We start from the raw sequence: 24906 nt of genomic DNA, 5'->3' as shown, positions 1-24906 counted from the left end.
TCTTCATATAAACTAACGAAATAATACCTCTTAATTGCCGCCGGGAGATCGTGTGTTTTCTTTTTCTTTTTCTGTCTCTCTTAATGTGTTATCTCGGTGTGTTCGTTCTGGTCCACCGTTTCGCTCGGAGGCAATGTCGCCTCCGGGACTAGGGGGCCTTCTTGAAGCCACTAACTATCGAAATTCAAAAACTCCAACACGAGATCCACCGTCTCAGTTACACCGAGTACACCTCCAACATGTGGTAAGTTTCACCAACTGCGTGCACGAATGGGGACCGTGAGCGGACATTGACCGACGATCGGTATCAGGCCTGCCCCGATCTGGCCTAGTGAGGGAGCTCGATATCGGCCTCGTTCAGTCGATTTTGTCTCACACAAGTGGAAACCGTTTAACTTTAACCGCCAAGAAGGTGCCCAGGAATGCCGAGTCTTGGCCGGTGACCGGGATCACGGGATCGCAGGATGCAGGGCCCAAGATGCATCTAGAATAGGGCATCAGACGCACGCTCCCTTATCCATTCATTACTGCAGTTTGACACCAGGAACATGCCTTCTCTTCTTTTCCATATCCAGATGAGCACTACGAGCATTAAAATTTGGAATGACCATCATCAGCGCGAGGGACCGGTGTCTCGGAGCCCAGTCGCACTGTTCCCAAGATGGACTGTGGACCCATCCCGTTCCACGGTTCGGCTACCAACGTGTTGGACACTATTGCCCGGTATCGAACGACACTGGCCACCCTTGTCCGATCCGGGGGAACATCGGGAGCCCTTCCAGACGAGGTCTGGAAGTGCTGCGATCACAACTACGCTTGAGGTGAAAACTTAAATCATGCCAGCCCAGGAACAGGAAAACGGGCCGTTCTTTAGTCCCTTGAAACTCGGGACAGGACGACGATATGCTCGACGGCTCTCGCTCCTTTTCGCTTCCTGATCACAACTGCAGGAACAGACAGAGTCATCATGGCTCGCCCTGATGTTGGCCAGGTGGTATGGTTGATGCTCTTCCTGATCTCAGGAGCCTCGGGGTTCGCAGCCTGTTTGCTAACTTTTTCTTCCCGCAATAGGTCGCATGGTATATTTGCACTGTCGTAGCCTGCGCTTTCCTCGTGGCCCGGTTGGTCATTCGATGGGGATTATTTAAACGATTCTATGTCGACGATTTCCTGTTGACGCTGTCCGCCCTCTGTCTCATCGCCGATCTGGTGATCCAACACTATATGTTCAATCTCGGTAGGTGCAAAAACGACGTTCCTTGAGCGCACGATCCGCCGACTAACCCAAACACCCTCATAGGCATGTCCGACATGGGCAATGCGGCCAAGGACCAGACAGTCGCGATGATGAAGGTGAGCGATCGTGCTCAACCAGCAATTGACCCGTGTGGAATCACTAACACGATCGATCGCAGATGATCATCCCGGGCTCCACTCTGTATGTGACTTCGCTTTGGTTGATCAAAGCGGGTATGGTCCTCTTCTACAAACGTCTGGCCGATCGCACCAGATACCAAATGGTCTACAACATTACCTTGGGCTTCCTCGGCGCTACTTGGCTGGCCATATTTCTTAACATCATCTTCAAATGCTTCCCGCCGGACCGCCTGTGGGATCTGGACCATCCCGAGAGTGGGTGCTCCATGGTGTCTGACTGAGTCGCGATGCTAACTCGGTACAGGAGCCTGCTCTGATAAACAGACGCGAATTAATTATTGGATCACGATCTTGTGTACGTGGAGTCCAACATTGCGTTTACCTGATGCGATTCGTGCTGACTCTTCTCTACCGCAGTCAACATCTTCAGTGATGTATTCAGTGAGTCTCGACGTCGGACCGAGTCCAACTGCCTAGAAGCTAATCCCCCGGCCAGTCATTTGCCTTCCCATTTCTCAGGTTCTCAAGTTGAAGCTTCCAAAGAAACAAAAGATTGGAGTTCTCAGCATCTTCATGCTTGGCTTTCTGGTGGTAATTACGAGCAGTATGTTGAACGCCGGCACCCCGCTCATCTCGATCGTTCGCTAACCGTGTCCGTCAATAGTCATTCGTGCCATTTACTCCTATCGGAACGAGCAAATGATCACCTGTACCGTCTCGATGATTGAAACCGCCATTGCTATTATCGCCTCCTGCCTCCCCGTTATGCGCACACTTTTTTTCGGATCGAGGTCCCGCACGGGGACCTACAGCGGGCGACGGGGATACGAGCTGTCTAGTTCTGGGCACATCGGCGCTGGAACCAAGCAGAAGGCAACCGTCTCGGCCTCTCGTTTAGAAAGTCGGAGCAAGACGCAGCTTTCGCGGCACGATTCGGAGGACGAGCTGGTGCGTGAGGGCGCGTCCCTAGCGGTGGATGCGCCGCACTCTGGCATCTCGGTGACGCGGGAATATTTTATCCATGAGGGAACACGAGATAGTCGGAGCTTGCGATGAATCTAAATTGGCCTTCGGTCAGTCATACTTGATAATACACCAAAGAATAATCACGTTTACGGCACAAGTCAATTGCATCCTATTTTGGCCCTGGAGACCACATTTGCGAGTTGAGAAAAGGATGCGGGTGAGAAGGCCTTTACGCGAGGGGCTTTGAAGTGACCCCCAACCTTCACCGGGCATGTGTTCTCCTTCAGAAAGAAGCGAAACTGGAATGCAGAACCCAGAAATGCAGCTCCTGTGAGCCGGACACGCCCCCGCAGTACTCTATATATCCGCCGTGGCAATGGTGACATGGTCAACGGCAAGCAGGGCGGGAGAAAGCTTGGGACGAAAGGGAGGTATTCCCTGCTTACTGTAATTTTATTTCGAGGCTAGATATCAGCAAAGAATTAATATAAGTTTCCACTGTTGTTACAAGCACTCATTTTCGCGCGTAGGTTGACATGGAGAATATACGTCGGCGCAGCAATCGACGACGCCTATTTCTAGCACTGAACTCTGACTGATTGGCCCATCCTAATAGAAGCCTCAGTCATGAAGCCCACAGGCCACGTAAAAAAGAACCTGTAAAGGTTCCATGGCCGCCTGAGGCTTATTGATACCCAAATCTGCTACTGTGCCGGGAAAAAAAAAAAAAAAAAAAAAAAAAAAAAAAAAAAAGGAATTTGACTATAGTAATTGGATTCCTTTGAATACGTGCGAGGTCAGAACCCCTAGTTTAATGGATAATGAAATTATAATACGTGCAGCGGGTCAAAACTCGCACGTCCAGCAATACAAACTCATGCGTCCAGTCTACCAATCTACCCCGAGCGGGCAAAGTGCGGCCTCAACTCCTCTTTCAAATTCCCGAATCCGATCCGGGGGCTATAATTGGCGACCTCATTGGCACCAAAGTCGAAAACGGTGTAGAACTGATGGAGTAAGGGCGTTCCGATGAGGGCCAGATCCACCACCTCGCTGTCGTCGAAGGGAGGGAAGCAGGCGTCGTCACGATGGGCGAACCCGGGGCGGGCCAGCTGCTCGCCAGTCATGGTCACCTTGGGGTCCGTCTCGGATTTGCCGAAGTTCAGGGTCACCGACCAGTCCGAGGTGAACTCGGCGCACAGCGGAATATGTTTGCCGTCCTTAATGGCGGTCCAGTTCATGCCAATCGAGTCATACAGATCGTCAATGATGTTGCTAGGGACCTGGAAGTAGCCAGAACCGGTGTCGAACACGGCGCGACCATAATCCCCAAGGTGGCTGGTGGCCGACTGGCTCTTCTGGCCGGCGGTCTTGCCGGTGCCGGAGATGGAGGATAGTTTCGTGCGCCAGACCTGGAACTCGGCTTCCTGCTGCAAGGGGACGTAGGTGAGCTCGCCGTCGACATAGCGGTCCTCGTGTGAGCCGCCAATGGTGAGCACGCCGGCCGGGTCGGAACCGGTGGTCTCGAACTCGGTGCCGTAGTAGATGGCAAACCGAGGCTCGTCCAGCAGACCCTTCTGCATCATGGTTTCCACCAGGGTGGTGGCACCGGCCTCGGCGATGCTGCTGAAGGCCAAGCCCAGGAATCCATCGGCCGGGATGAATCGCCACGAGCTCTGGTCGGCCGCCATGAAGGTTTGATTCCAACGGAGGCCATCTTCCCCCGTGGCCTCGGCGGGCAGGCCAAACATATCGGCCATTCCGGGCCCCGAAGTGGCTCCGCCCGAGTAGTCGATATATCCGTAGATGCCGATGTTCACCCCAGTCGAGGAATCGTCGGTGCTGTAGCCGACACGCTCATATCCGCTGCCGTTGGGACAGTTGAGGCAGCCCTTGCCCACCACCCACGTCGTCGCGGAGCCTGTATCGAAATGGAGCAGATAGGTCTTGGCCGGCGTGCCGATGGAGGCCTCGACTTGAGCCTGTGCGAGGGATGAGTCAGTTGAGGGGATCGTTTCGCACATGGTTCGACGGGGGCAGGTACTCACGTAGCTGTTGTCAAAATGAACGGGCAGATTCAGCACGGCGCCTAAGGCAGACGGCAGCAGCGCCGCGACCGCCGCCAAAGACCGCAGTTGACAAGACATGTCGAAATGGGAGAGGATATAGCGAAAGTGCCGGTTTCAGGAGCGACCGCTGAATTGGGTTGCAGAGTGCAGTAAGTGACCAGAATGGAACTACCGGCTCATGGGGTCCCTTTATATATCCTCAATTGCCTCGGCGTAAGGCTGTTTTGACAGGTTCCACAGACTCCATCAACCGTTCAAGAAATTTCCCTGGATCCGCCGCCATTGAGCTAAATTTATCGAGGTCGATGAAACATTTTAGATTAGATTCATTACTTCACTAGCCCGGTCGGGCATCGCATCGAGTGAATACTGAAAGTGTGGGATCGAGACCGCTCCTCCGGCGGCGACCGGGCGTAACCAAGAACTGCTCCATCCTCGGATTGATTAATGTCTTGCCCGTTGAGACACGGACAGACGGAGTATAGTATAGACTACAGAGTATAGACACAGTACGGAGGATGGACACACTACTCCGGAGTGGCCGAAAGGGAAAAATCAAAACACACCCAGCCCAAAACGGAAGGGCGTGGAGGCCCGAATTCTCAGGCTGCAGTCTTGGCACCAGGTCTGGCCTGAGGCAGGGGTCCGTCGCAGCGGCCTGCAGGATCAGGCATCGCGCGCCCTCTCCTCTCCTGAAGGTAACACTTGGCCTCTACGCGGCACGGAAACGATCCATCCTCGATCCAAGGGACTGGCCGGATCATATGATGCTCGACCTTCCTCCGCACTACTCCGTAAACACGAACAATGCAAAACCACAATTCCAAAAAAAAAAGGAGGTCTCACGGTGGATCCTCCGACAGGCCGAGCTCCTGACGGCCCGGAAAAAGGGTTTTTAAGCCCGACATCAACGCTTCCCCCTCGACGTCCAGAAAGGCTGATATTCCATCCACCAATCAAGCCCTCTTGAATCGTGATCATGGATCCGGCCTCTTTTATCGATCCGAACCTGACCCGGTCCGATCTGCTGGTTCTCCAGGATCTGCTGGATGACGCCGACCGTCAACCGGGGAAAGGTGGGTCGACAGAGTCGCAACAAGGGTCGGGCGAAGATGCAAGCACTGGTATTTGCCTCCTCCCCTGCCTCCGGATCTTCCTCGTGAAGACTAACTCGGTCGCTTCCACCGTCCAGTGCGACGTAGGACCGCGCCCCCTGGGGATCCCCAGGAATCCGAGGTTCCCCAGGACGCCTCGAATGACAGTGCGGCCACCCTGGACCAGCTGCGGGCGCTCAATGACCCCCAGCACTCGGACTTCGTGCCCACCGTGTTCGTCACCTGGGACCTGCCCGATCTCAAGCGGTCGCTGCCCGCCTGGCTGCAGCGATGGGTGCTCCAGCCCTACGTCCGGGCCGCACGGCGACTCGTCCGCGTGGAAACGGACGTGGTGATGCTGACCCATCTGCTGCTCTACTTCACCACCTCCGTGCCCAGCGCCCTCTGGCTGTTTCGCCACTTTAGCTGGATTCACGGGGTCCTGCACTGGATCATGCAGTCCTACTATGTCGGCACCTACACGCTCATGATGCACCAGCACATCCATATGGGCGGCATCCTGCGGCGATCGCCCGCCCTAACCTGGTTCGACAAGCTGTTCCCCTACCTCACCGACCCCTTGATGGGCCATACGTGGAATACCTACTACTACCACCACGTCAAGCATCATCACGTCGAGGGCAACGGGCCCGACGATCTGTCGTCCACCATCCGATACCAGCGCGACGAGCTGGTCGACTTCCTCTGCTACGTCGGTCGCTTCTACTTTTTCATCTGGCTGGAGCTGCCGCTGTACTTTCTCCGCAAGGGTAAGATCAACATGGCCGTCAAGGCCGCCCTCTGCGAGTGCCTCAACTATGCCGCCATCTACCTGCTCTGGACCTACGTCGCCTGGAAACCCACCTTGTTTGTCTTTCTTCTGCCCCTGCTGCAGCTGCGCGTCGGCCTCATGGTGGGCAACTGGGGGCAACATGCCTTTGTGGACGAGGTTGACCCCAACTCCGACTTTCGATCCAGCATTACCTTGATCGACGTGGCCGTGAGTGACCCCCAACTGTTACCCCCTTCGTACATGTCAAGCTTATCCCCCCCCCCCCCGCAGAGTAACCGATTCTGTTACAACGACGGATATCACACCTCTCATCATCTCAATCCGCGCCGACACTGGCGCGAGCACCCCAACGCTTTTCTGCAACAGAAGGACCGCTACTCAGCTGAGCATGCCTTGGTCTTTCGCAACATTGATTACATCATGATCACCATTCGGCTGCTGCGCAAGGACTATCGGCACCTGGCCAAATGCCTAGTTCCCATGGGAGACCAGGTGGGCATGAGTCTGGATGAACTCGCCGCAATGCTTCGGACCAAGACCCGGCGGTTCAGCGAAACTGAGATCAGAGAGAAGTTCCCACCCGGCCACTAGATCAACGCGTTTTCTTGAAACTCCCGTGAAATTAATTGCCATGCGGATGATGCGTCGCTCCTCAGGCCCGGTGTTTCTTCTGTTCCAGCGTGTGACCCCTTCACAATCGTTTCATGGAAAGTGTACACGCATGTGTATAAATACATATTGATAGACAGATACATACCTGGAGCTCGAATATCATTTGCTAAGATAATGCCGTCAACACGTTAAGTTCTGGGTTCTTGTCCGCCGTCCGTTCGCTGATCGGTCCCATACCAAGTGTTTTCCTTCACCCGGATCAAGAGGAAGCAGAAGGCGAACGGGCGACATCCACAGAAATGAACCCAAAAGTAGAAAAGGAGAATGAGTGAATTGTTCTACTATTAAGCTAGGACCCCCTTTTCCACCCCTTTTCCCTCTGACTTAGGATACTACTGAGTAACTACTATATTATGCTTATGTGATGGTACAAATACGTAACTTGATGCTCCCTGAAATTTTATTTCATACAGAACTGTGCGCCACTATATAATTTACCCCCGAGCACCATGCGGAGATAAGAGAGTTACTTATGAGCAGACAATTCAGTCCGAAAAAATGGGCCGTCGAGGTCCCGAAACTTGATATACGGGCACGCCACGTCGTTCAGTGTAGAGTACGATAGAAATCGCCGGAGGACCGATATGAATAACACGAAAGCAATAATCCGTGGTGTCACCTCCATTTTCGTACATGTTGAGAAGAATATTTTTCACGATGATCTTGTAGCCTCTTCTGTCCCAACACGCGGTGTAAATCTTCACAACCAACCCATGAAGATGGTGTGGAATATCGTCACGCGCTTTATAGAAGCTAGTACAAGGATGTAGGTACAAATTCTGAAGGGCTTGCCGCAGCTCTCTCTCAAATGTCAAACCGTAGGGCACAGGGATCAGCGCGTAGTGTTTCTGCATGATGGCGGCGAAACCTGTGCACTGTCCACGTTGGCACGTGGCACATGCATGCGTAGGTATGTATTCAGAGAGCGACGCCCGCCAAGGTATTTATATCACGACTGAACCGAAGAAGAGTCCAGGGCCGTTCCGCATGTTACGGCTTATAAAGGAAAGTCCTCCAACTAGAAGACATGGCTCCGCTACGATACAAAGATCAATCACAATGCGGGAAGGGATTTTCAAGAACAAGTCCTTATTGCGTACAGAAATGCAACCGGTTTTATGATCCTCTCAACTGGATCCCGCGGTCCCGCGAGGAGCACGAGCTGTTTTATAACCAAAGGGCGACTGGCCATCTGCACCCCCTCTGATGCCCCGTCGGTCCTCGTCAGACACCGGGGAGCCGTCCTTCTTAGGGGACATGGCTATGAAGGTGAGATAGGCTCCCCCGACGACGCCGACGACGCTGAAAAGTGCCTGCCGTAAGGTGCTGGTTCTGGTTGTTCATGTCAGTCGGGTATTCGTGCCAGATGATTCGCAAAGTTATTTAGTCAATATAGGGGAACGAGCGCACCGGACATTCATGACTGGGTTTGGGGAAATATAGTAACCAACTTGGGTAGTGAGTAAGATCTTATAGATTATTCAACCTTGTGCTTAAATATAGGGAATGTGGTTACATCATGGCTACGTTTCGCCACACCACAGCATCCATGGGTGTGGCAACGAAAATTCATGGATTCTAGACGGGGGTTTGTGATAACTTTAGACCGACACATGTTCACGGTTCATATTTTCAACAAGTACGAAATGTGGCGATCCCCAAGCGTCGAGGATAATCCCGTCGGCGCGCGACAGGATTTGGACGTGGTTAGCCACAACGCCTCCGTAGTCCCTAAATTGTGCCATTTAGATTCCTACCAGATGTGCATCTTTTCTCCAAGCATTCTTCGTACACTTGCAGGGTCAGTCCACGTAGAAGTGTTGCACTTCCTTCAGGTCATGACCTCAACGGGGAGAAGAGAATGCAAGCGTGGATTTGCCGAATCCTTGTCCTGATTCCATATCTGCCGAAAAATCAAAGTCAAACGCAGCGGCCGGAGTGACACATGTACGGAGTATGACCCTAGGACGCCAAAAGAGATAGGTCTTGATCTATCTTAGACCCTTCTACGGAGTCATCACCGGTGGGTCTGGCCCCCACTACTGGTGTCTGACGGGGGCTGCCCGAGAAACCAGAAAACAACAACCTCTCCCCCAACAAGCTCGGTCACAGAACAGCATATCAAGATGCCGCGTCTCCCCAATGAACTGATCATCCATGTCATTCGGTGTCTCATTCCGCCCAGTCCACCGGTTGCCTTCCCGTCGGGGCACATCGTGACGCGCACACTGGTCAGCCTCATCCTCGCATCCAGGCTTACACGCGCGGTTGCAATCCGGCTTCTCTTTAGACACTGCCTATATTTGGATTCGGGAAAACGTCTGCATGAGTTGATTCAAACTGACAAGAACTGGGTGCGAGATGACAATACCGGTGGACATGGAGCGCTGCGCCAATCCCAATCGCTATTTCTGCGTCCGTTCCCCGCGGACACCCTCGAGGAGCCGCAAATCGTGAAGGAGGTGGATCAAGTGTCGCTCGCTCTCGCCAACACCCTGCGACGACTGGTCATTGACATGCCGCTGCGACTTTTGTATCCGGAAGAGGACCATTCCGGACTACGGAGGATCTTGCGACACGCCTTTGGCCGCTTAACGGCGCTGGAGGAATTTTGCTCGGTCCGGGACGAGCTCTTCTGCGATACCCTAGAGACATGGTCGGAGCCCGACGCGGCGTCAGAGCCCGAGGTGTGGTCAGGTTGGCCTCGACTCCGATGCCTCGCTCTCTACAATCCCTGCATTAACGACGCGTTTGTGCGGGCGCTGCAGCGTTGCCCAAGTCTCACCCACCTTGCGCTTACTCGATCGGACGGCTTAACGGAGCCTCTCTCACTATCATCGTCCCGGGGGTTAGCCTTACCGTCCCTGCAGCGCGTAATTGTCATCAACACTTGCCAAGGACATCGAGTGGAGTGGGAACGCCGCGAGCCGGGGTGGGAAACAAGCATCTGGGCGCGCTTGCTGCCTTCCCATACATCTCCTTCAGCTCCGAGTTCTCAAAATCCGCCCCAGTTAGTGTATGCTTTCGTGTCCGTACCCCGGAACCGGGGGGATGAGGATATCGAACTATGCCAGGAATGGGTTTGCGAGCATGCTGTGAATGGCACACTGTGGGATATTCCAGGAACCCCGTGGCAAGTGGAGGACCCATGATCTTGCTGTTCCCCGGACGCAGGAACAAAACCGGGGTGTAACCGGATGTGAAGCCCACCAGAATTCCCCAAAACACTTATCGTACCAAAGGCGCCTTGGTAACCCTGACAGATTAGATGCCTAACAATAGGATCGATCATTCTATGCGTCTGACCCAGCAACAGAACATGCTTCTTTCATTCAGTAAAGACAAAACGCGGTGATTACATGCCGGAGAATTGAAGGAGAAAAAAGAGTAACAATTGTCGGGCCCTTGCAGGACCTAATACTTCGAGCGTCTTCAGCAAATAGGTTCAGACAAACAACCCGCAGACCTCCTGGAAGTCTTCTATTCTCTCCTGGGAAGCAGCGTGCCTGGCATGATGGTCGGCATCCGTATTCCACTCTCTTGGGACACGCCAGAATGCAACATCCAAGCCCTGCTCGTGCCATCGTTCGATTTCGCCGAGCAGACACTCCCAGAGGTCCCGATTTTTGACCGCCGTCCCCATTCTTGTCATCCAGCCTCTCCGTATCCACCCACGGACCCAGGAGATCACGCCCTCCACGACATATTCGGAATCCGTCGCAATCACAAGATTATTGCACCCCTCACCGGGCCAAGCCCGAAATCCCAGAGCGGCGATAACGGCGCGCAGTTCTGCCCGGTTGCTTGTTTGTCCGTACGCCTCGCCACTGGGCCCTTTGGTTTCCAGGGGCTGGCGCACGTATCCCGGGCGGTCTTCCGTCGAAGGCTTGAAAACAAAGCTCCAGCCAGCTCGGGGGTTCGCTCCGCCGTTGTCTAAGCATGCGCCGTCCGTGTATATGAGGAATTGTCTCGGGTTGGTGGCATTGATGAACCGACAGACTGCTGGTGAGGAGCGACGGCCGATGGTGGGGGGGAAGAGCGACTGCGGAGTCGCGTGAGTGCTGGGAGGGCGGAATCGGGTGGGAAGGACGCGCCCGGTGCCGACTCGGGGAGGGCTGGAGATGCGGGCACGGGGTGGCAGCTCCTCGATCGTAGAGTCCTCGTCAAAGTCCTTGCCCGGGGAGATGTCATCTTCATCCTCATCCTCGCATTCATCCACGAAATCCTCCATGAAGCTGAAATCCACGGTGCAGTCCGGGCAGACAACGAGCCCATGCGGGGCACACACCAGACAACCATTGGAGAGCTCGAGAGGTGACGGAGGGGAAAATAAAACCATTTTTGAAGCAGGTGGAAATCACGACTCGCGGCGTGTAGGACTGTTGGAGAGAGGGAGGAATGGAAGACGATCCATATTTGTATCACGCGGCGGTGTTGCGATGTTTGTTTACAATGAAGAAGATGGCCGAACCTTCCGGCGGCGGGAATGGCAACCTAGGTACCCAGGGACCGGCGCGGCAGATCAGTTGGTCAAAGATGCGGCAAGCCCAGGCAAAGCACCCCCCTTCCGCCCTCTGTTTGCAAGGGAAAAAGCGGCCATCCGCGACAACATCCGCGCTCAGTTGCAGCAGGTGCTCATCTGCGGAAGATGACAGCAATCCAGCCACCTACGGAAGAAAGCTCTACGGGTATTTGCGGGCGTACCTGTTGACCCAACCACACACGGGCCACATTTGGTTTGTGGCAGAAATAGGTGAGTCTACCGAAGAAGTGATTATTCAACTGATTTATATGATCATATTCAAATGAATGAAGGTCTTAATTCAACTAACTATACGATAAAGAAGCCGATATTTATGCAATTCGAGAGGCTTCCTAATCGTCAAAACAAGCGACATATCACGATAACACTGTCCCGAAAAATGCCGTATAAATGCAATAAAATTGCAAATAAAACGCAATGATAATGCAATATTCATGCAATGAATCAATCGGCCAAGAAAGGCGATGATATAAGCGGTTTAGTCATCTCCCGCGGCCACATGGTTGTTTACATACGCCAAGACACGCGGATTCCGCGACGACGACCACTGCATCTGCGGCGCCCAAGAAACAGTCGCTGATATTCTGGTAGACTGTCCAAAATTGGGCGAATTGTGGAGGGAATTAAGGAGGAATGTCGGAAACGCGTTAAACAGCATCTCCAGTCTGCTGGGAGGCGCAAAAGAAGGTGAGAGAGGTAAACCAGACAGCATGTCGCATTCTGGGACAGTCGAGGCCATGCTAGGCTTCGCTGAGGCGTCATATCGGTTTCAAAGTCATGCGCCATGGAAGGTACGTACATGGATATATCGTTTCGACGAGGGGTCGGGGTAAATGGATACTACTATTACTACCGACTGTAGAGTGAATGGCAAACGAAAGAGAAGTGCATGGTTGGCTGTTACTTCACTGCGCCGTTTGTTGCCCTTCCACTTGTTTCACTCTTTCTTACGCGCCGCGCCTCCAATGCAGTGTGACCTCCTGAAATCAGGGAACTTCCCGGTGCGGAGGAACGTTCTGGTTAGTTAGTATAGGACCGAGGGACCCTCCGGTAGGCATCCAGGAAGGTTCCTGGATGCTCTGCAGGCATTCCTGCCTGAGGCCAAGCCTCGGGCAGTATATAGAAGCTCTAGATCCTCCCTCCTAGATAGCCTTTCCTCTCCATGGGAAAATTCTTTGACTACGAGTCATAAACAAACTTGTCTTTTACTAAGCTTCTTTGTAGACCGTCACATGCAGCCTGGCTGAACAAAAAAAAAAGACAAGGCTGAATTTACTCTCATTTTTCTTCCTCAAATATCCCGCTCTCCCTCCATCTCCCCTCTTTTGGACTTCTCGTTCATGTCTGTCCCCGATATTGACTAGGCGTCCTGCGCTTATTTCTGCTACCAGGCCGTTGCAACTCGTCATATTCATCAATATCTGTCTATACGACACCTCTAAATCTATCTCCCACTCTCGCTACGTCTGTTGTGTCCCCAGTGACCTCGAATGCTCCCTTAAGATGGCTCCGGGGTTGGTTGCAGTTCCTGTTACGTCTCACACTTGCTAATGGTATCGGCAGGATCTGCTACGAATTTTCCGAGAAAGGAACCTGCAAATTCGAGAATTGCAGTTTCCGTCATATCCAGAATGGTCAAGGGTGGCCTCGCGATGGAAAAGCCCCAAAGACAAAATCTAGCAAACCACGCGAAGGCTTGTCCAACTCGGAGAGAGAATTTCGAGCATGGAGAAGCAACATTCCATTAAATATCCCTACTACCCAACCGCTACGTGGGAAACTCGCATTCCTCTTCCGGGAGGCCCGTCGGCTGGTTGATGTTGACGTCGGCGTTCGCCAGTCGGTCATTCAGACACTCTCGGGTGAAGGTGGCCTATACTGTATCAAGGAGCTGATTGAACAAGATCTTGGACAGTTTTCTACAGCTAGGAAAGAAGGAGTGTTCAAAGCATCGATAGTTCCATTTTTAGAAATCATCTCGCATCAGGATGTTCTCTCTTCCCTGGTGCTTGAACAGGCTGTGGGGACAATCTACAACGTGCTATTCGGCATCAACGGTCTCAGAGCATCAAACCTCTTAAGACACATTTTTGATGTCCTCATTCACTGCGAAAGGGACAGCTCTACCGTGGCATGGTTGGAGCTCTCTCTCTTGGTCTTCTCTCGGATCGTGGATCTGAACTCAACAGCCTTGGTTCAGGACTCTCTTCAAGAACAGGCGAAGAAATTTGAAAAATCTTCATCCAGTGGAATGCTACTGATACAGAGAGTGCGCTTCATCAGTCTCAAGCTCATCTGGAACGTATACTCTGTCGCCTTGAAATTGGTAGCTCACTACCAACGGCCACACTCAAAGCCGAGTGTCAGGCGCCCAAGTTAGCTGGAACCTTTGTTACCAAGTGTGGACCTCCTGGGGGCCGTCATGACAATGACCAGCCGGACATCTGTCAGGTCTGCATCATGCCAAGCTTTGAGGAGATATCGAGCACTCGAGTCGAATACCTCCCTGTGAACGATCCCACACAGTGGCATATCAATGGTCTTGATGGACTATTAGATCGCAACTTTCGGCTGTTGCGGGAGGATACTGTTGGGCAGCTTCGTGATGCTATTCATTCGGTGATCCAGCCATCACGGAATCTGCGCAACCAAAAGAACCAAACATTAACAAACGCATACCACCACTCGAGGATTTCTCGGCTTGGCTTTAACTGGATGAACGGACTTCAGTTCGAGGTTGAATTTCCTCAACTAGCTAATGTAACCACAATGCCAACTACAAAGCGTGAAGAATGGTGGAGAATGTCCAAGCGACTACAGGGCGGCGCCTTGGTGTGTCTGGTCACGCAACGGAGATTTGTACTGTTCTGTACTGTGGTCGAATCGCAATGTCAAGGATCTAACCGGCGAGACCAAAATAGAACCAAGGAGCAGCAAAAGGAACAGGACCTGCTTTGGAAAAGTCCTCGGATAGCTTCAGTTCTTTTGGAGTTGACTGATAGCAGAAACAGAGACATTGAAGCGGTTCTGAATCTGTACCATCAGGACCAGCAAGCCTTTGTTTTGCTGGAATTTCCAGGCGTTCTCTTACCAGCATTCGGGCCGACATTGAAAGCACTTCAGCTGATGAAAAGAACTGGAAATCTGCCTCTATCCGAGTTGCTTATCCCTACTGGTACTGAAACAGGTGGACTTGTCAACATCCCTCCCCCGTTCTATGCGACAAAGCCTGGCTTTGAATTCAACCTTTCCTGTCTGATGAACGACGGCAGCAACTTTTACGTCCATCCTAGCCGCCCAGCCGATATACAAAGACTACGGCAAAACTCCAGTCTCGACTCCGCCCAGACAACCGCCCTGGTCGATAGCCTTCAACGGAAAATCGGCCTCATCCAAGGACCGCCTGGAACAGGCAAAAGCTACACAGGCGTCGCTCTCATAAAAGTCTTGCTTGCGAACAAGATCCATGGAAAAACGAAGCTTGGACCCATCATCTGTGTCACATATACCAATCATGCGCTGGACCAGTTGTTGGAGTCTCTATTGAACAATAAAATCACTACGCAGATTGTTCGAATCGGTTCGCGATCTATGTCAGAGATACTGGAGCCTTACAAACTACGGGCTATTGCCAAAGGTAGCACGAGGACCAAGATTGAGAAGGCTGGGCAGTGGAATGCTCATCGGTCTCTGGAAGCGTGTGCCGAAGATTTTACTGGCATTGGATGTGCGCAGGATATCTCGCATATTCGGTTGATGGTACATTTGCGCAATAAACATCCAGCTCATTATCAACAGTTCATTGGACCGGACGACGATGAGTTCGAAATGGCACGAAGCGATGACGGTAGGAAGATCATGAATAGATGGCTGTACTCTGGTGCACGTGGTACTCGCGAGGCTCGGCCGGTGGATGAGCTTGAAACCATCCATCCCGCCGAAATGTCAAGTCCTGAGAGAAAGAATCTGTATGCTTATTGGAAGATGGAGATCAAAAATGAGATGCGAGAGAGTCTTCTTCATGTTTGCGAAGCTCATCGCGATGCCAAGCATGAATTCAGTAACATTCGGGACGAGGTTGATCTCCGCTGCCTCAGTCAAGCTGATGTCATCGGAGTTACGACAAGTGGATTAGCAAGAAACCTGAATATGCTCCGGAGGCTGCAGTCGAAGGTTGTGTTGTGTGAAGAAGCCGGAGAAGTTCTGGAGGCTCACCTTCTTACCGCATTGCTGCCATCAGTGGAGCATGCGATTCTTATCGGTGACCATCGGCAGCTCCGACCTCAAGTCCAGAATTATGATCTCTCACGGGAAAATATGAACGGCGGCACAAGATATTCATTGGATGTTTCTCTGTTTGAGCGACTTGTCGAATCTAGTGGCCCTATGGATTCCGGGCTGCCCTATAGTACTCTGGAGACACAACGCCGGATGCATCCATCCATTGCTCAGCTCGTTCGTGATACACTATATCCACAGCTTAACGATTCCCCTTCGGTGCATGACTACCCAGAGGTCATTGGGATGCGCAAAAGGCTTTTCTGGCTAGACCACCGCATGGAAGAAGCAAACCCATCAAACGCGGATGCAACAGCTACATCACGATGGAATGACTACGAGATTGACATGGCCGCCGCACTTGTTAACCACCTAGTTCGGCAAGGAAAGTATGGTAACCGTGATATTGCGGTTCTTACTCCATATCTCGGCCAGCTTCACAGACTGCGGCGGAGGCTTGGTGAGTCGCACGCGATTACCTTGGGGGAACGTGATCAGGATGATCTCGACAAGGCGGGCTTCCAAGAAGAGAACGTATCATCACCGGCTGTTGTGAGATCAACACTCCTACAGAGCCTACGAGTTGCCACCATCGATAACTTTCAGGGTGAAGAGGCTGAGGTGGTGGTAATCTCATTGGTCCGCAGCAACCCGCAGAATCGATGTGGTTTCCTTCGCACTTCGAACCGCATTAACGTCCTCCTTTCTCGCGCAAAGCATGGCATGTACATCATTGGCAACTCAGCCACATCTATTCACGTCCCCATGTGGGCAGAAGTCATTGAGATATTGCAGCAGAACGAAAATATTGGAACGAGCTTAGAACTGCAATGCCCACGCCACCCAGACACACCGATCGCTGTTTCTAAGCCAGATGATTTCCCAAGAGTCTCACCCGAGGGTGGGTGTGATCTTCGCTGCATCAACCGTTTGCCATGTGGCCATGCGTGCGTACAAAAATGTCACTCTGAAATTCTCCACAATGCCGTCTACTGTCTGGAGCCATGCCCCCGACCACGCCAAGGATGTAGTCACCCGTGCCCGAGGAAATGCAGCGATGGGTGTCCACAAAAGTGCATGGTCAATGTTTTCCAAGAAGACAGAAAGCTTCCTTGTGGCCACTTGATGCAGTCCCTTCCGTGCTGGCAGAGCCAGGACCTGTCGACTGTACGTTGTCCTACACTTGTCAAGAAGACAGTTCTGAACTGCAAGCATGAAGCCACTGTTGCATGCCATGTTGATATCGACTCGTCCCAATACAAATGCAATCTCCAATGTCGAGCATTGCTAGGTTGTGGACATGAATGCAAATGTCGATGTTCCATGTGCGTGAAAAGGTCCGATTCAGGTGAAGTTCAGATTGATCACGGGGTCTGTCGACAGTTATGCGGCCGGAATCAGAATACGTGCACCCACAGATGCAACACCCCATGCCACGGTGAACAGCCTTGCCCTCCTTGTCAATCACCATGTGAGGTCGATTGTGGCCATTCGAAATGCGCGCAAAAGTGCTCAGACCCTTGCACTTCTTGTGCTGAAGACTGGTGCTTTTCTTCATGTCCGCACAGTACGTGTACGATGCCCTGTGCTGCGCCCTGCTATCATATTCCATGTTCCAGGAGGTGTGGTAGAATGCTGGACTGTGGACACCAGTGCCCGTCAGTGTGTGGAGAGAGGTGTCCACCCGCGACGTACTGCCAAATCTGCGGGACTGACGACATCAAGAACCACATGGTGGACTTTATTCTTGGGGAGACTTACAAAGAGATAGACCTGGACAAAAACCCCTGCATATTTCCCAAATGCGGTCACTTTCTTACGATTGAAAATATGGACGCACAAATGGATCTCAAGAAATACTACATCCTTGATGCGCAGGATAGACCCGTTGGCATTGCAGCTTCGTTGGATCCCTTTTCAATTAATGACATTAAGACATGTGCCAGCTGCCGTGCGTCATTGAGAGATATCGCCAGATACGGACGCTTGGTTCGTCGTGCTATTTTGGATGAGTCGATGAAGAAGCTCATTTTGTTCATCAACCGCGAATATTTTCCTCTTGCGCAGCAGCTTCCTGTTCGCGTTCGACAGCTCCAGGAGACCAAACATAAAGGAACAATCAACTGGCCTGCTCATATCGTGATCAAAGGTAAACGAAATGCGCAAGTCAATATCATGCGAAATATTATCTCTTCTACAGAGGACGGGCGATGGAAAGAAGTTCTCGCTCTTCGCCAGCAAATTGTGCACTACTTGAACCGAGTGAAGCCCGAAGAACAGCCGTACAGTAGGGTTCGCAGTATGGTTGAGAATGCACGCCGTCGGCACAACACTCCCAAGAGCGTTGATTTCGGTGACGAAATTCTCCAAACAAAGGGGCTTCTGCAGGCCGTGGCATTGAGTCTACGATTAGATATTGCACTGTTGGCAGATTTCCTCAGACACCGCCGCGATTGTCCGAAAGGGTCCCAAAGTGAAGTTGACATCGACTTATCGGCTGTCAAAGCTGAGTGTGAATTGCTAATTAGGGGAGCAGCCGAGAGCAAGCGCATCGCTTATCAAACCGAGGGATATATTTTCCTTGCTGAGGTACATGCGCTTGAACTATCGCATACGAAGTCCCCCGAGGTGGCGGAAGAGCACTTGAGACAAGGATCCATAGCCATTGACCATGCCAAATCACTAAGTGCTGAGTTTCCGGGTCAAACCCAGGGTCTGGTGGACGAAATCGAGGGGGCTGAGAAGATGCTCAAAGGCTCAACCTTTTACACTACAGTGACAAACGAGGAACGGATGGCAGTGATCGCAGCTATGGCAAGTGAGTTTCGTGGCACCGGCCACTGGTACTATTGCCGCAATGGACATCCATTTACGATCGGAGAGTGCGGCATGGCGATGCAGAGATCTTCGTGTCCCGAATGTGGATCACCGGTGGGAGGACAGAATCATCGCAGTGAAGAAGGTGTCACGCATGCTCGGGATTTGGAAGGTGACTTCGCTCAAATGAATTTGGAATAGATGAGTTGATTGGGCTGTTTCCCTCTAAATTGCATAAGTATGCCACTCCTGTTCTATTTTCATTCGTCATTTGAGCTAACACATTGGTTAGGATCATCAAATTGCGGCTGTCAGTGGTAATGATCTAATGAATGACAACGGCTTAGAATAAAATCCTCCCATGTCGTAAATTCCAAAAGCATTTATTTTTCGACGCAGCTCCCGTAATTCAACCGGTATATTCAACTCTTGATGTATAGATGCGGTGGGTAGCCTTACTTCGGTATTATATTTAGGCAACCGACGAGTAGCTAGATGTATCACCAAGCCTACTAGGACTATAAAACTATCCTGCTGCTTCTCGACGCCCATCCCATAAAAATGTCGGTCTGTTGTAGAATCATGGCTTCGCTGATGAACTAGCAAACTCCCGTGACTGGAAATTATATTTCACCGAGTTTCTGAGAACGCGAACTATGTCTCGTGAGGGTTGTGTTCGAAAAGAATCATATCATACGAAAGCATATGACTTGGAGCGGGAAAAATGGGTATCTGCCCGTGAAGTCGCTTCAAGCTAAGCCGGTCAAAATAGAACGCGAAGGACATCGACCGCTATTACAGCCATCTTCTGATAGGCCGCTCGGCTCCAGCATACTTGGGTAAATATGCTAAAAGATATACAGGCTCCCTTTTCTTTTCTCCGGCTATTCTGTTATTGCTCAGTGTTACTACTGTTCTGCTGACGCCGCAGTCTCTTGATTTTCGGATTTTGTAGAGGGCAATACTCCATTTGAAACTTAAGAGACCAGGCCTGACTCAATCGGATAGTGTTACCGTCAGCAAGATGACAACAAGGCAATAGAACACGAAGATCAATTGTATAAAGTACAATCCTTTGCTCGGGGCGGGACTCGAGAGCGAAGGCGGTAGGTAGGGGCTGGATATCAGTAGCTAGTCTTGCTATTTCTATTTACAGAACAAAGGTGGTATTGTGACATGCGAAGAGATTATTGAAGCAAGACCATTGCGCCTTTGATACGAATCTATGAGATTACGTGATCTAGCGGCTTGGCCCACACACTCGAACCCCTGAGGAACTTACCCCTTGATCTATCCATAGAAAAGAATGGTTATGCAAGAGAATTAAGAGCCCTATCATTTAGAAAGCATTCGATCCTCAGTAGGCTAAGTGCGTATAGCCGATACAGTGTCATTCTACCCTCCTTCCCCTGTGCGTTTCATAACAAAAGTAGACAGAGAACTGAGGTTAGTGGGTATATAGACGACTTGGGGAACCCTGAGCGAATGCCCAAGTGGAGCCAAACCCTTGAGTTAAGCAGACATCAGGGATGTAAATAAGTATTATTAATCGCTTACAGGCGGCGGGGCCCATACACATCGACTATGATAGACTGGGACGGCGAGTGAATAATACTGATACCGATACCGAGCTGATCCAGGGCCCCCATAAATTGCCAGATAGGGTCAATGCGTATGTGATACTATGAGCGTAGCTGGATTGGTTAACTGACTCCAAGGCCTTCATATATCCTAGTCCAGTTTCCTGAAGCGATCGATAGATGCAAAACGTCGCACGCTAAAGCTACACTGATGAGTAGAATACCACAAGTAGTTTTCTAAATCGGGACTGGGATTGAAAAAGAATTCCCTTGGAAAGGTGCCCTCACAAGACCTCGCTCTTGTGAGGGACATAGACACGGGACGGCCGACTTGGGACTGAAAAACAGACGAGAGACAGAAGATCATGTAAGTCACTTCATCGCAACATGTAGCTTCTGGTACCTTCACCCCATATTCAAGACGATCATAATCCATGCGTAGATGGCTGCCGTTGGCTTTATCGGCCGTGCTTGCCAAATGAGGTGGGTTTCTATCGGTTGGAGCAACCTAGGAGCCTCTACGGACTGCTGCGGACCAACAAAGCCCTGCGAATACTGGTAAATCCAAGATCTTTTTTCCTATTTGAGTATTGCAGCAATCCCCTAGATTCAGCCCTCGACATGAGTCCGAAAGACAACCTATCCGGAGATTACCCGACCACTATTCCCCTGTTGGTCTCAGTGCGGAGTGTGCGCGTTGCATACGCAAAAAAAGGGTTACATCGCAGTTGTAACGCGCGCTTCTCATTGGCCAATGTCTATTTCCCTTTTGCTCTAGAGTAGTTTGGTATGGTATTATTGCATGTAGACCTCACAATTGCTTTTTTGGGTACCCATGAACGTTGCCAACAAACCCGTCAAGAACCAAAAGCTCCAAGCTTTACGGTTATATTTACGAATTATTGTGATATTAAAAAGTTAAGGGGTTAATCTTTAATACGGGTCGTCGTCAGAAGAGACATAATATGGATATAGTAATGAAAAAGAAATATTTACCTAATAACAAGTAAAACCAATGCTTTTTATTAAAGCCTACTTTGCATTACCCTTTAGAGAAGGGTGGTTTGCGTGACCTTGTAGCCAACTTTGTAGAATATTACTATCTAACTTAGTCCTCAGTCTGTATTACCCGCAAATCCCTTGTTATAGGTGTCATCAATACCGGAAACATCATTTCGCATGAGGTTTACGAACGTACATTTACAAATTCGCAATTCACAAGGCTAGTGCGAGAAGTTAGACATGTGCAGGCCACCGCAAATTAGACAATACTACAGGTGTAGATTTAGCCGGCTCATACAAGGTTCACATAAGATTGGAGACTTACGGACGCAAAAAGAATCATCAAAAAGTTCGAAGGAATTAAAAAGTATATAACTTTACATGCATGCCTTATGGATCTCAGATGAGTTATAATTATGCCCTTTAGCTGGTCTACAGCTGAATGATGCGCCTGTTAGGAGTGAAATGGCACTGGCCTAGATCATATTAGTACTGTAATCCATAGTTATAGAAAAATCGTGCAATTACAACTGATCATTAGCTGGTCAGAATTCCCGCTACCGTAAGCAGCGTTATACGGGAATCGTAGGCATAATTCTAACATTAAATTATAGTCGACTGGCTCGAGATGCATTGTAAGAGAGCACCTGGTCTTCCACAGCTTGTCCATTCCTATTAACCGCACTAAGTATCCAACACCATCAGGGGCGTTAACGGGGGTGGTGGGCACGCCTGCAGCCGACCCAGGGATTTGATAATACCATAATCAATAGACAAGAATTTAATTACTTATTCATTCCCAAGGCCGGAAGTCCCTGGGTAACTTGGAAGGTTCCTATCCAGTGGGGCTCCCTCGTTCTTATGGGTAGCTTTATGTTTGAGTCAGGCCATGTGACCTTTGTGACATACTCCTCTCCTTCCATCACCTCAACATCAGCAACTTCCTCTTGTTGTGAATCGAGGCTCGATCTGGTAGACAATAGAGCTTCCTATACGGAATTTATTCCGCATTGAATCAGACTGATTGGAAATCAATCTGATGTTCCTCTTGTATATAAACTCTCAAATTTTCCGCTGTGAATGATAACTATCAACCTTCTTCTGTATCACAACGCCTCTCACCATCTCCTTCCTCCTAGCGAAACCTATAAACCAAATATCGTTTCCATCATCTTCCGAGACAATACTATTCAAATCCATTCCCTGTCACTATGAGCCAAGAAATCCTCGTTACGACGAATGATTTGGGGGTCCCGACTCTCCGCACGTATCGTCCTACCAACGACGAAACAACTTCCTCACCCATATCACCTGATGTCATCGAAAAACATCCATCTCCATACACGTTCGTCTTCATCCATCCAAATCACTTGATGTCCGTCTTCCGCAACGCCGAGACCCACGAACAAATCGCCAAGCACATGCCGAGACTCCGACTGGTCATCCTAAACCCAATCGCGAATGCTTCACTCACAATCATAGAGGAAAACGGGGGACATCGACAGCCCAAACATCTCTCCACTTGTCGAAAAATGGTGGGTCGCATCTCAAGCTATCCCACGGGGTCATGGAATCGAATATGTGGTCTTTGACATGGCCTTTCCGCAAGAAATCAACAAACGAGAGATCGTCAGGGTTTTGCAGAGGTTGAGCACTACGCTTTCAATAAAGGTCAGTGGGAACTTCGGATGCTGCGTTGAAGCTTGTGAGAAGGGGAGAAAGGAATGTCTGGAGAGCTGCTTGGTCGCTCGGAACAAGTCAGGAGAGTGGGGGTCGAGCGACGTGTTCCCGTCTAAGCGATGTTATGGGCTCTTTCACCTACTGCCATTGAATATTTAATTTAGTCCATTGTTTCATATGATTTTGATCTGTTGGTCTGGTGCATTTTGATGAGCTGCTCCTTAATCATGATCCGCAGACACATTTATCTCTATGGGTTAACCATAACGGCTTTCTCAATCCAATAATAAGTTTTCTTAGCTTCTAGCTGTCCATCGCTTTCGGTTATTGAATCTTCGAAAATTAACTGATAAACCCCCGCAGGATAGGTGCAACCAAAACCTTACTCTCTGGGGAACATTCTCGTGCATTCTAGCAGTTTTCCTGATATTTACCTGCGCCTTGTACCGCCTTTAGTATGCTTCACTCGGTGTCTGTACGATTGACCTTGAGTTATTCTGCGACTATTCAAGCTCTGAAGCATACTGGTACAAGATACTACAAACTACAAGATGTATAATTGAAGGTACATACACATCTAATAAATTTGAATAGCCCACTTTTCAGTTCATCTTGAAGGACCTAGCTAAGACAATCTTTCCTGATCTGATATAATACACCTCATAAGCATGCTGTACTTTTCAAAAAATTTAATCAGTAGTTTTTTCGTAGTGTCGTTCTCCAGCCAATTCCTTAATTTTCTTGACCAAACACGACACTGAATAGTGATCCTCACCACACAGCCATTTATAGTCATCCCGCCTGCACCATTCTTCCCCGTTCACCCGGATCGTACAGCTGAAGTTAGCTCCTACTGAGACGCTGTGATGAACGCTTTCTATCAGCAGCTCTCGACCAACATTGGAGTTGGCACATTTCTTGATGTATTCATGGTTTAAACCATGTTCATTTGCACATTCTTCGATCATCCCTGGCTCAGAAACACGTTGATAGTCGGATAGAACACAGCTGGCGAAACCCAGGGCATCGCCGTCTGTATTGGACAGCTCGTCAGCACACACGAGCAACTTGTTTCCGGCACATTCGTTCCATCCGTGTTGGCACGTCACGTCACTTCTTGGGACTTCCCATACTCTGGATGGCGCAAGTTGCATCAGCACTAGGCTAATTCTATAGACGTGAATACGAGTAGGTGGTCATACTCCCCAACATGATAGATCCCTAAGGCAACCTTGTCTTGCACTTGCCAGTATGCCGGCACGACTAGTTTCTGGAGACAGTCCCGCGCATCTGGACACATGCTTTCGATATGAACATCGAGTGGGACCCGCCGGGAATTGCCCTGAGGGGATTCCTGCGCCTGAATAGGGTCCTGGATCCCAGCTTGTCTAGCGGCAACGGAGCTTAATTGAGATGGAAGATACAAGAGGCCGGCTCCGGCCAGGACGAGACATGTAACAAAGAAGCAGCATTGGAGGAAGAAGGGAAATCTTCTCTGTCTTTGTGAAGTGAGGGGCTTGGATGAGACTTGAGGAATCTTCTCGGTAGTTTCTACCATAATTGTTGACGTTGATGTCAGATAATATGCTGAAAATTTTAATCGATGGCAGCTGAGACCCTGTTAGCCATTGAATAGTTAACTGAACACTGATGGTCTTTATATTTGTAAACGGGTTCGTTAGCTGTCGAATGCTTCAGTAGGTGGGGGAATTCACCTCTTACATCACGATGACACATTACGAATTCTATGAAGTGGACCATGTTCAATGCATCCATGGTGCATCCTTGCCACTGCTCTTCAGATTTCTATCATGACATTGATATTTATGAACGAAAGATTTCGCAACAGGTTAGATCTAACTAAATTAAACTTTTAGAGTCGATTGACCGTTTTTAGCTTGTTCTTGTCTTGACTAGGAATCTCTTCCAAGTCACACTTTCTGCTTTTGCCTCCAATACCTTATTTTGTCCATAAAAAACACAATTGCGGTTAGGGCTACACCACAGCAAAGAAGCTAGAGCCACATCTGCTCCT

The 24906-nt window shown here is 50.3% G+C and overlaps 5 protein-coding genes across 5 annotated transcripts; 3 read left to right on the top strand and 2 right to left on the bottom strand.

The window, feature by feature from the left end:
* Positions 1-575: 575 nt before the first annotated feature.
* KD926_006361 (uncharacterized protein) lies at positions 576-2433 on the top strand (the record flags this gene model as incomplete). Its single annotated transcript, XM_053099340.1, has 9 exons — positions 576-821; positions 875-994; positions 1072-1237; positions 1301-1353; positions 1416-1632; positions 1682-1732; positions 1795-1818; positions 1874-1981; positions 2042-2433. The coding sequence occupies 9 exons, from the start codon at positions 576-578 to the stop codon at positions 2431-2433; spliced, it is 1377 nt and encodes a 458-aa protein (XP_052956798.1).
* An 806-nt stretch (positions 2434-3239) lies between these two features.
* KD926_006360 (pepsin-like aspartic protease) lies at positions 3240-4490 on the bottom strand (the record flags this gene model as incomplete). The annotated part of the gene is made up of 2 exons (XM_053099339.1): positions 3240-4325; positions 4392-4490. 2 exons carry the CDS (start codon positions 4488-4490, stop codon positions 3240-3242), a joined length of 1185 nt encoding a protein of 394 aa, XP_052956797.1.
* A 901-nt stretch (positions 4491-5391) lies between these two features.
* Positions 5392-6890, top strand: KD926_006359 (uncharacterized protein; the record flags this gene model as incomplete). The annotated part of the gene is made up of 2 exons (XM_053099338.1): positions 5392-5536; positions 5605-6890. 2 exons carry the CDS (start codon positions 5392-5394, stop codon positions 6888-6890), a joined length of 1431 nt encoding a protein of 476 aa, XP_052956796.1.
* Positions 6891-9097: 2207 nt separating this feature from the next.
* KD926_006358 (uncharacterized protein) lies at positions 9098-10123 on the top strand (the record flags this gene model as incomplete). The annotated part of the gene is made up of 1 exon (XM_053099337.1): positions 9098-10123. The coding sequence occupies one exon, from the start codon at positions 9098-9100 to the stop codon at positions 10121-10123; it is 1026 nt and encodes a 341-aa protein (XP_052956795.1).
* Positions 10124-10416: 293 nt separating this feature from the next.
* Positions 10417-11310, bottom strand: KD926_006357 (ribonuclease H-like domain-containing protein; the record flags this gene model as incomplete). The annotated part of the gene is made up of 1 exon (XM_053099336.1): positions 10417-11310. One exon carries the CDS (start codon positions 11308-11310, stop codon positions 10417-10419), a length of 894 nt encoding a protein of 297 aa, XP_052956794.1.
* Positions 11311-24906: the final 13596 nt, after the last annotated feature.

Source organism: Aspergillus affinis, assembly GCF_023601865.1.
Source record: "Aspergillus affinis strain CMG 70 chromosome Unknown NODE_33_length_288726_cov_88_254756, whole genome shotgun sequence".
NCBI classification, from domain to species: domain Eukaryota; kingdom Fungi; phylum Ascomycota; class Eurotiomycetes; order Eurotiales; family Aspergillaceae; genus Aspergillus; species Aspergillus affinis.
This window is presented reverse-complemented; position numbering and strand designations above follow the sequence as displayed.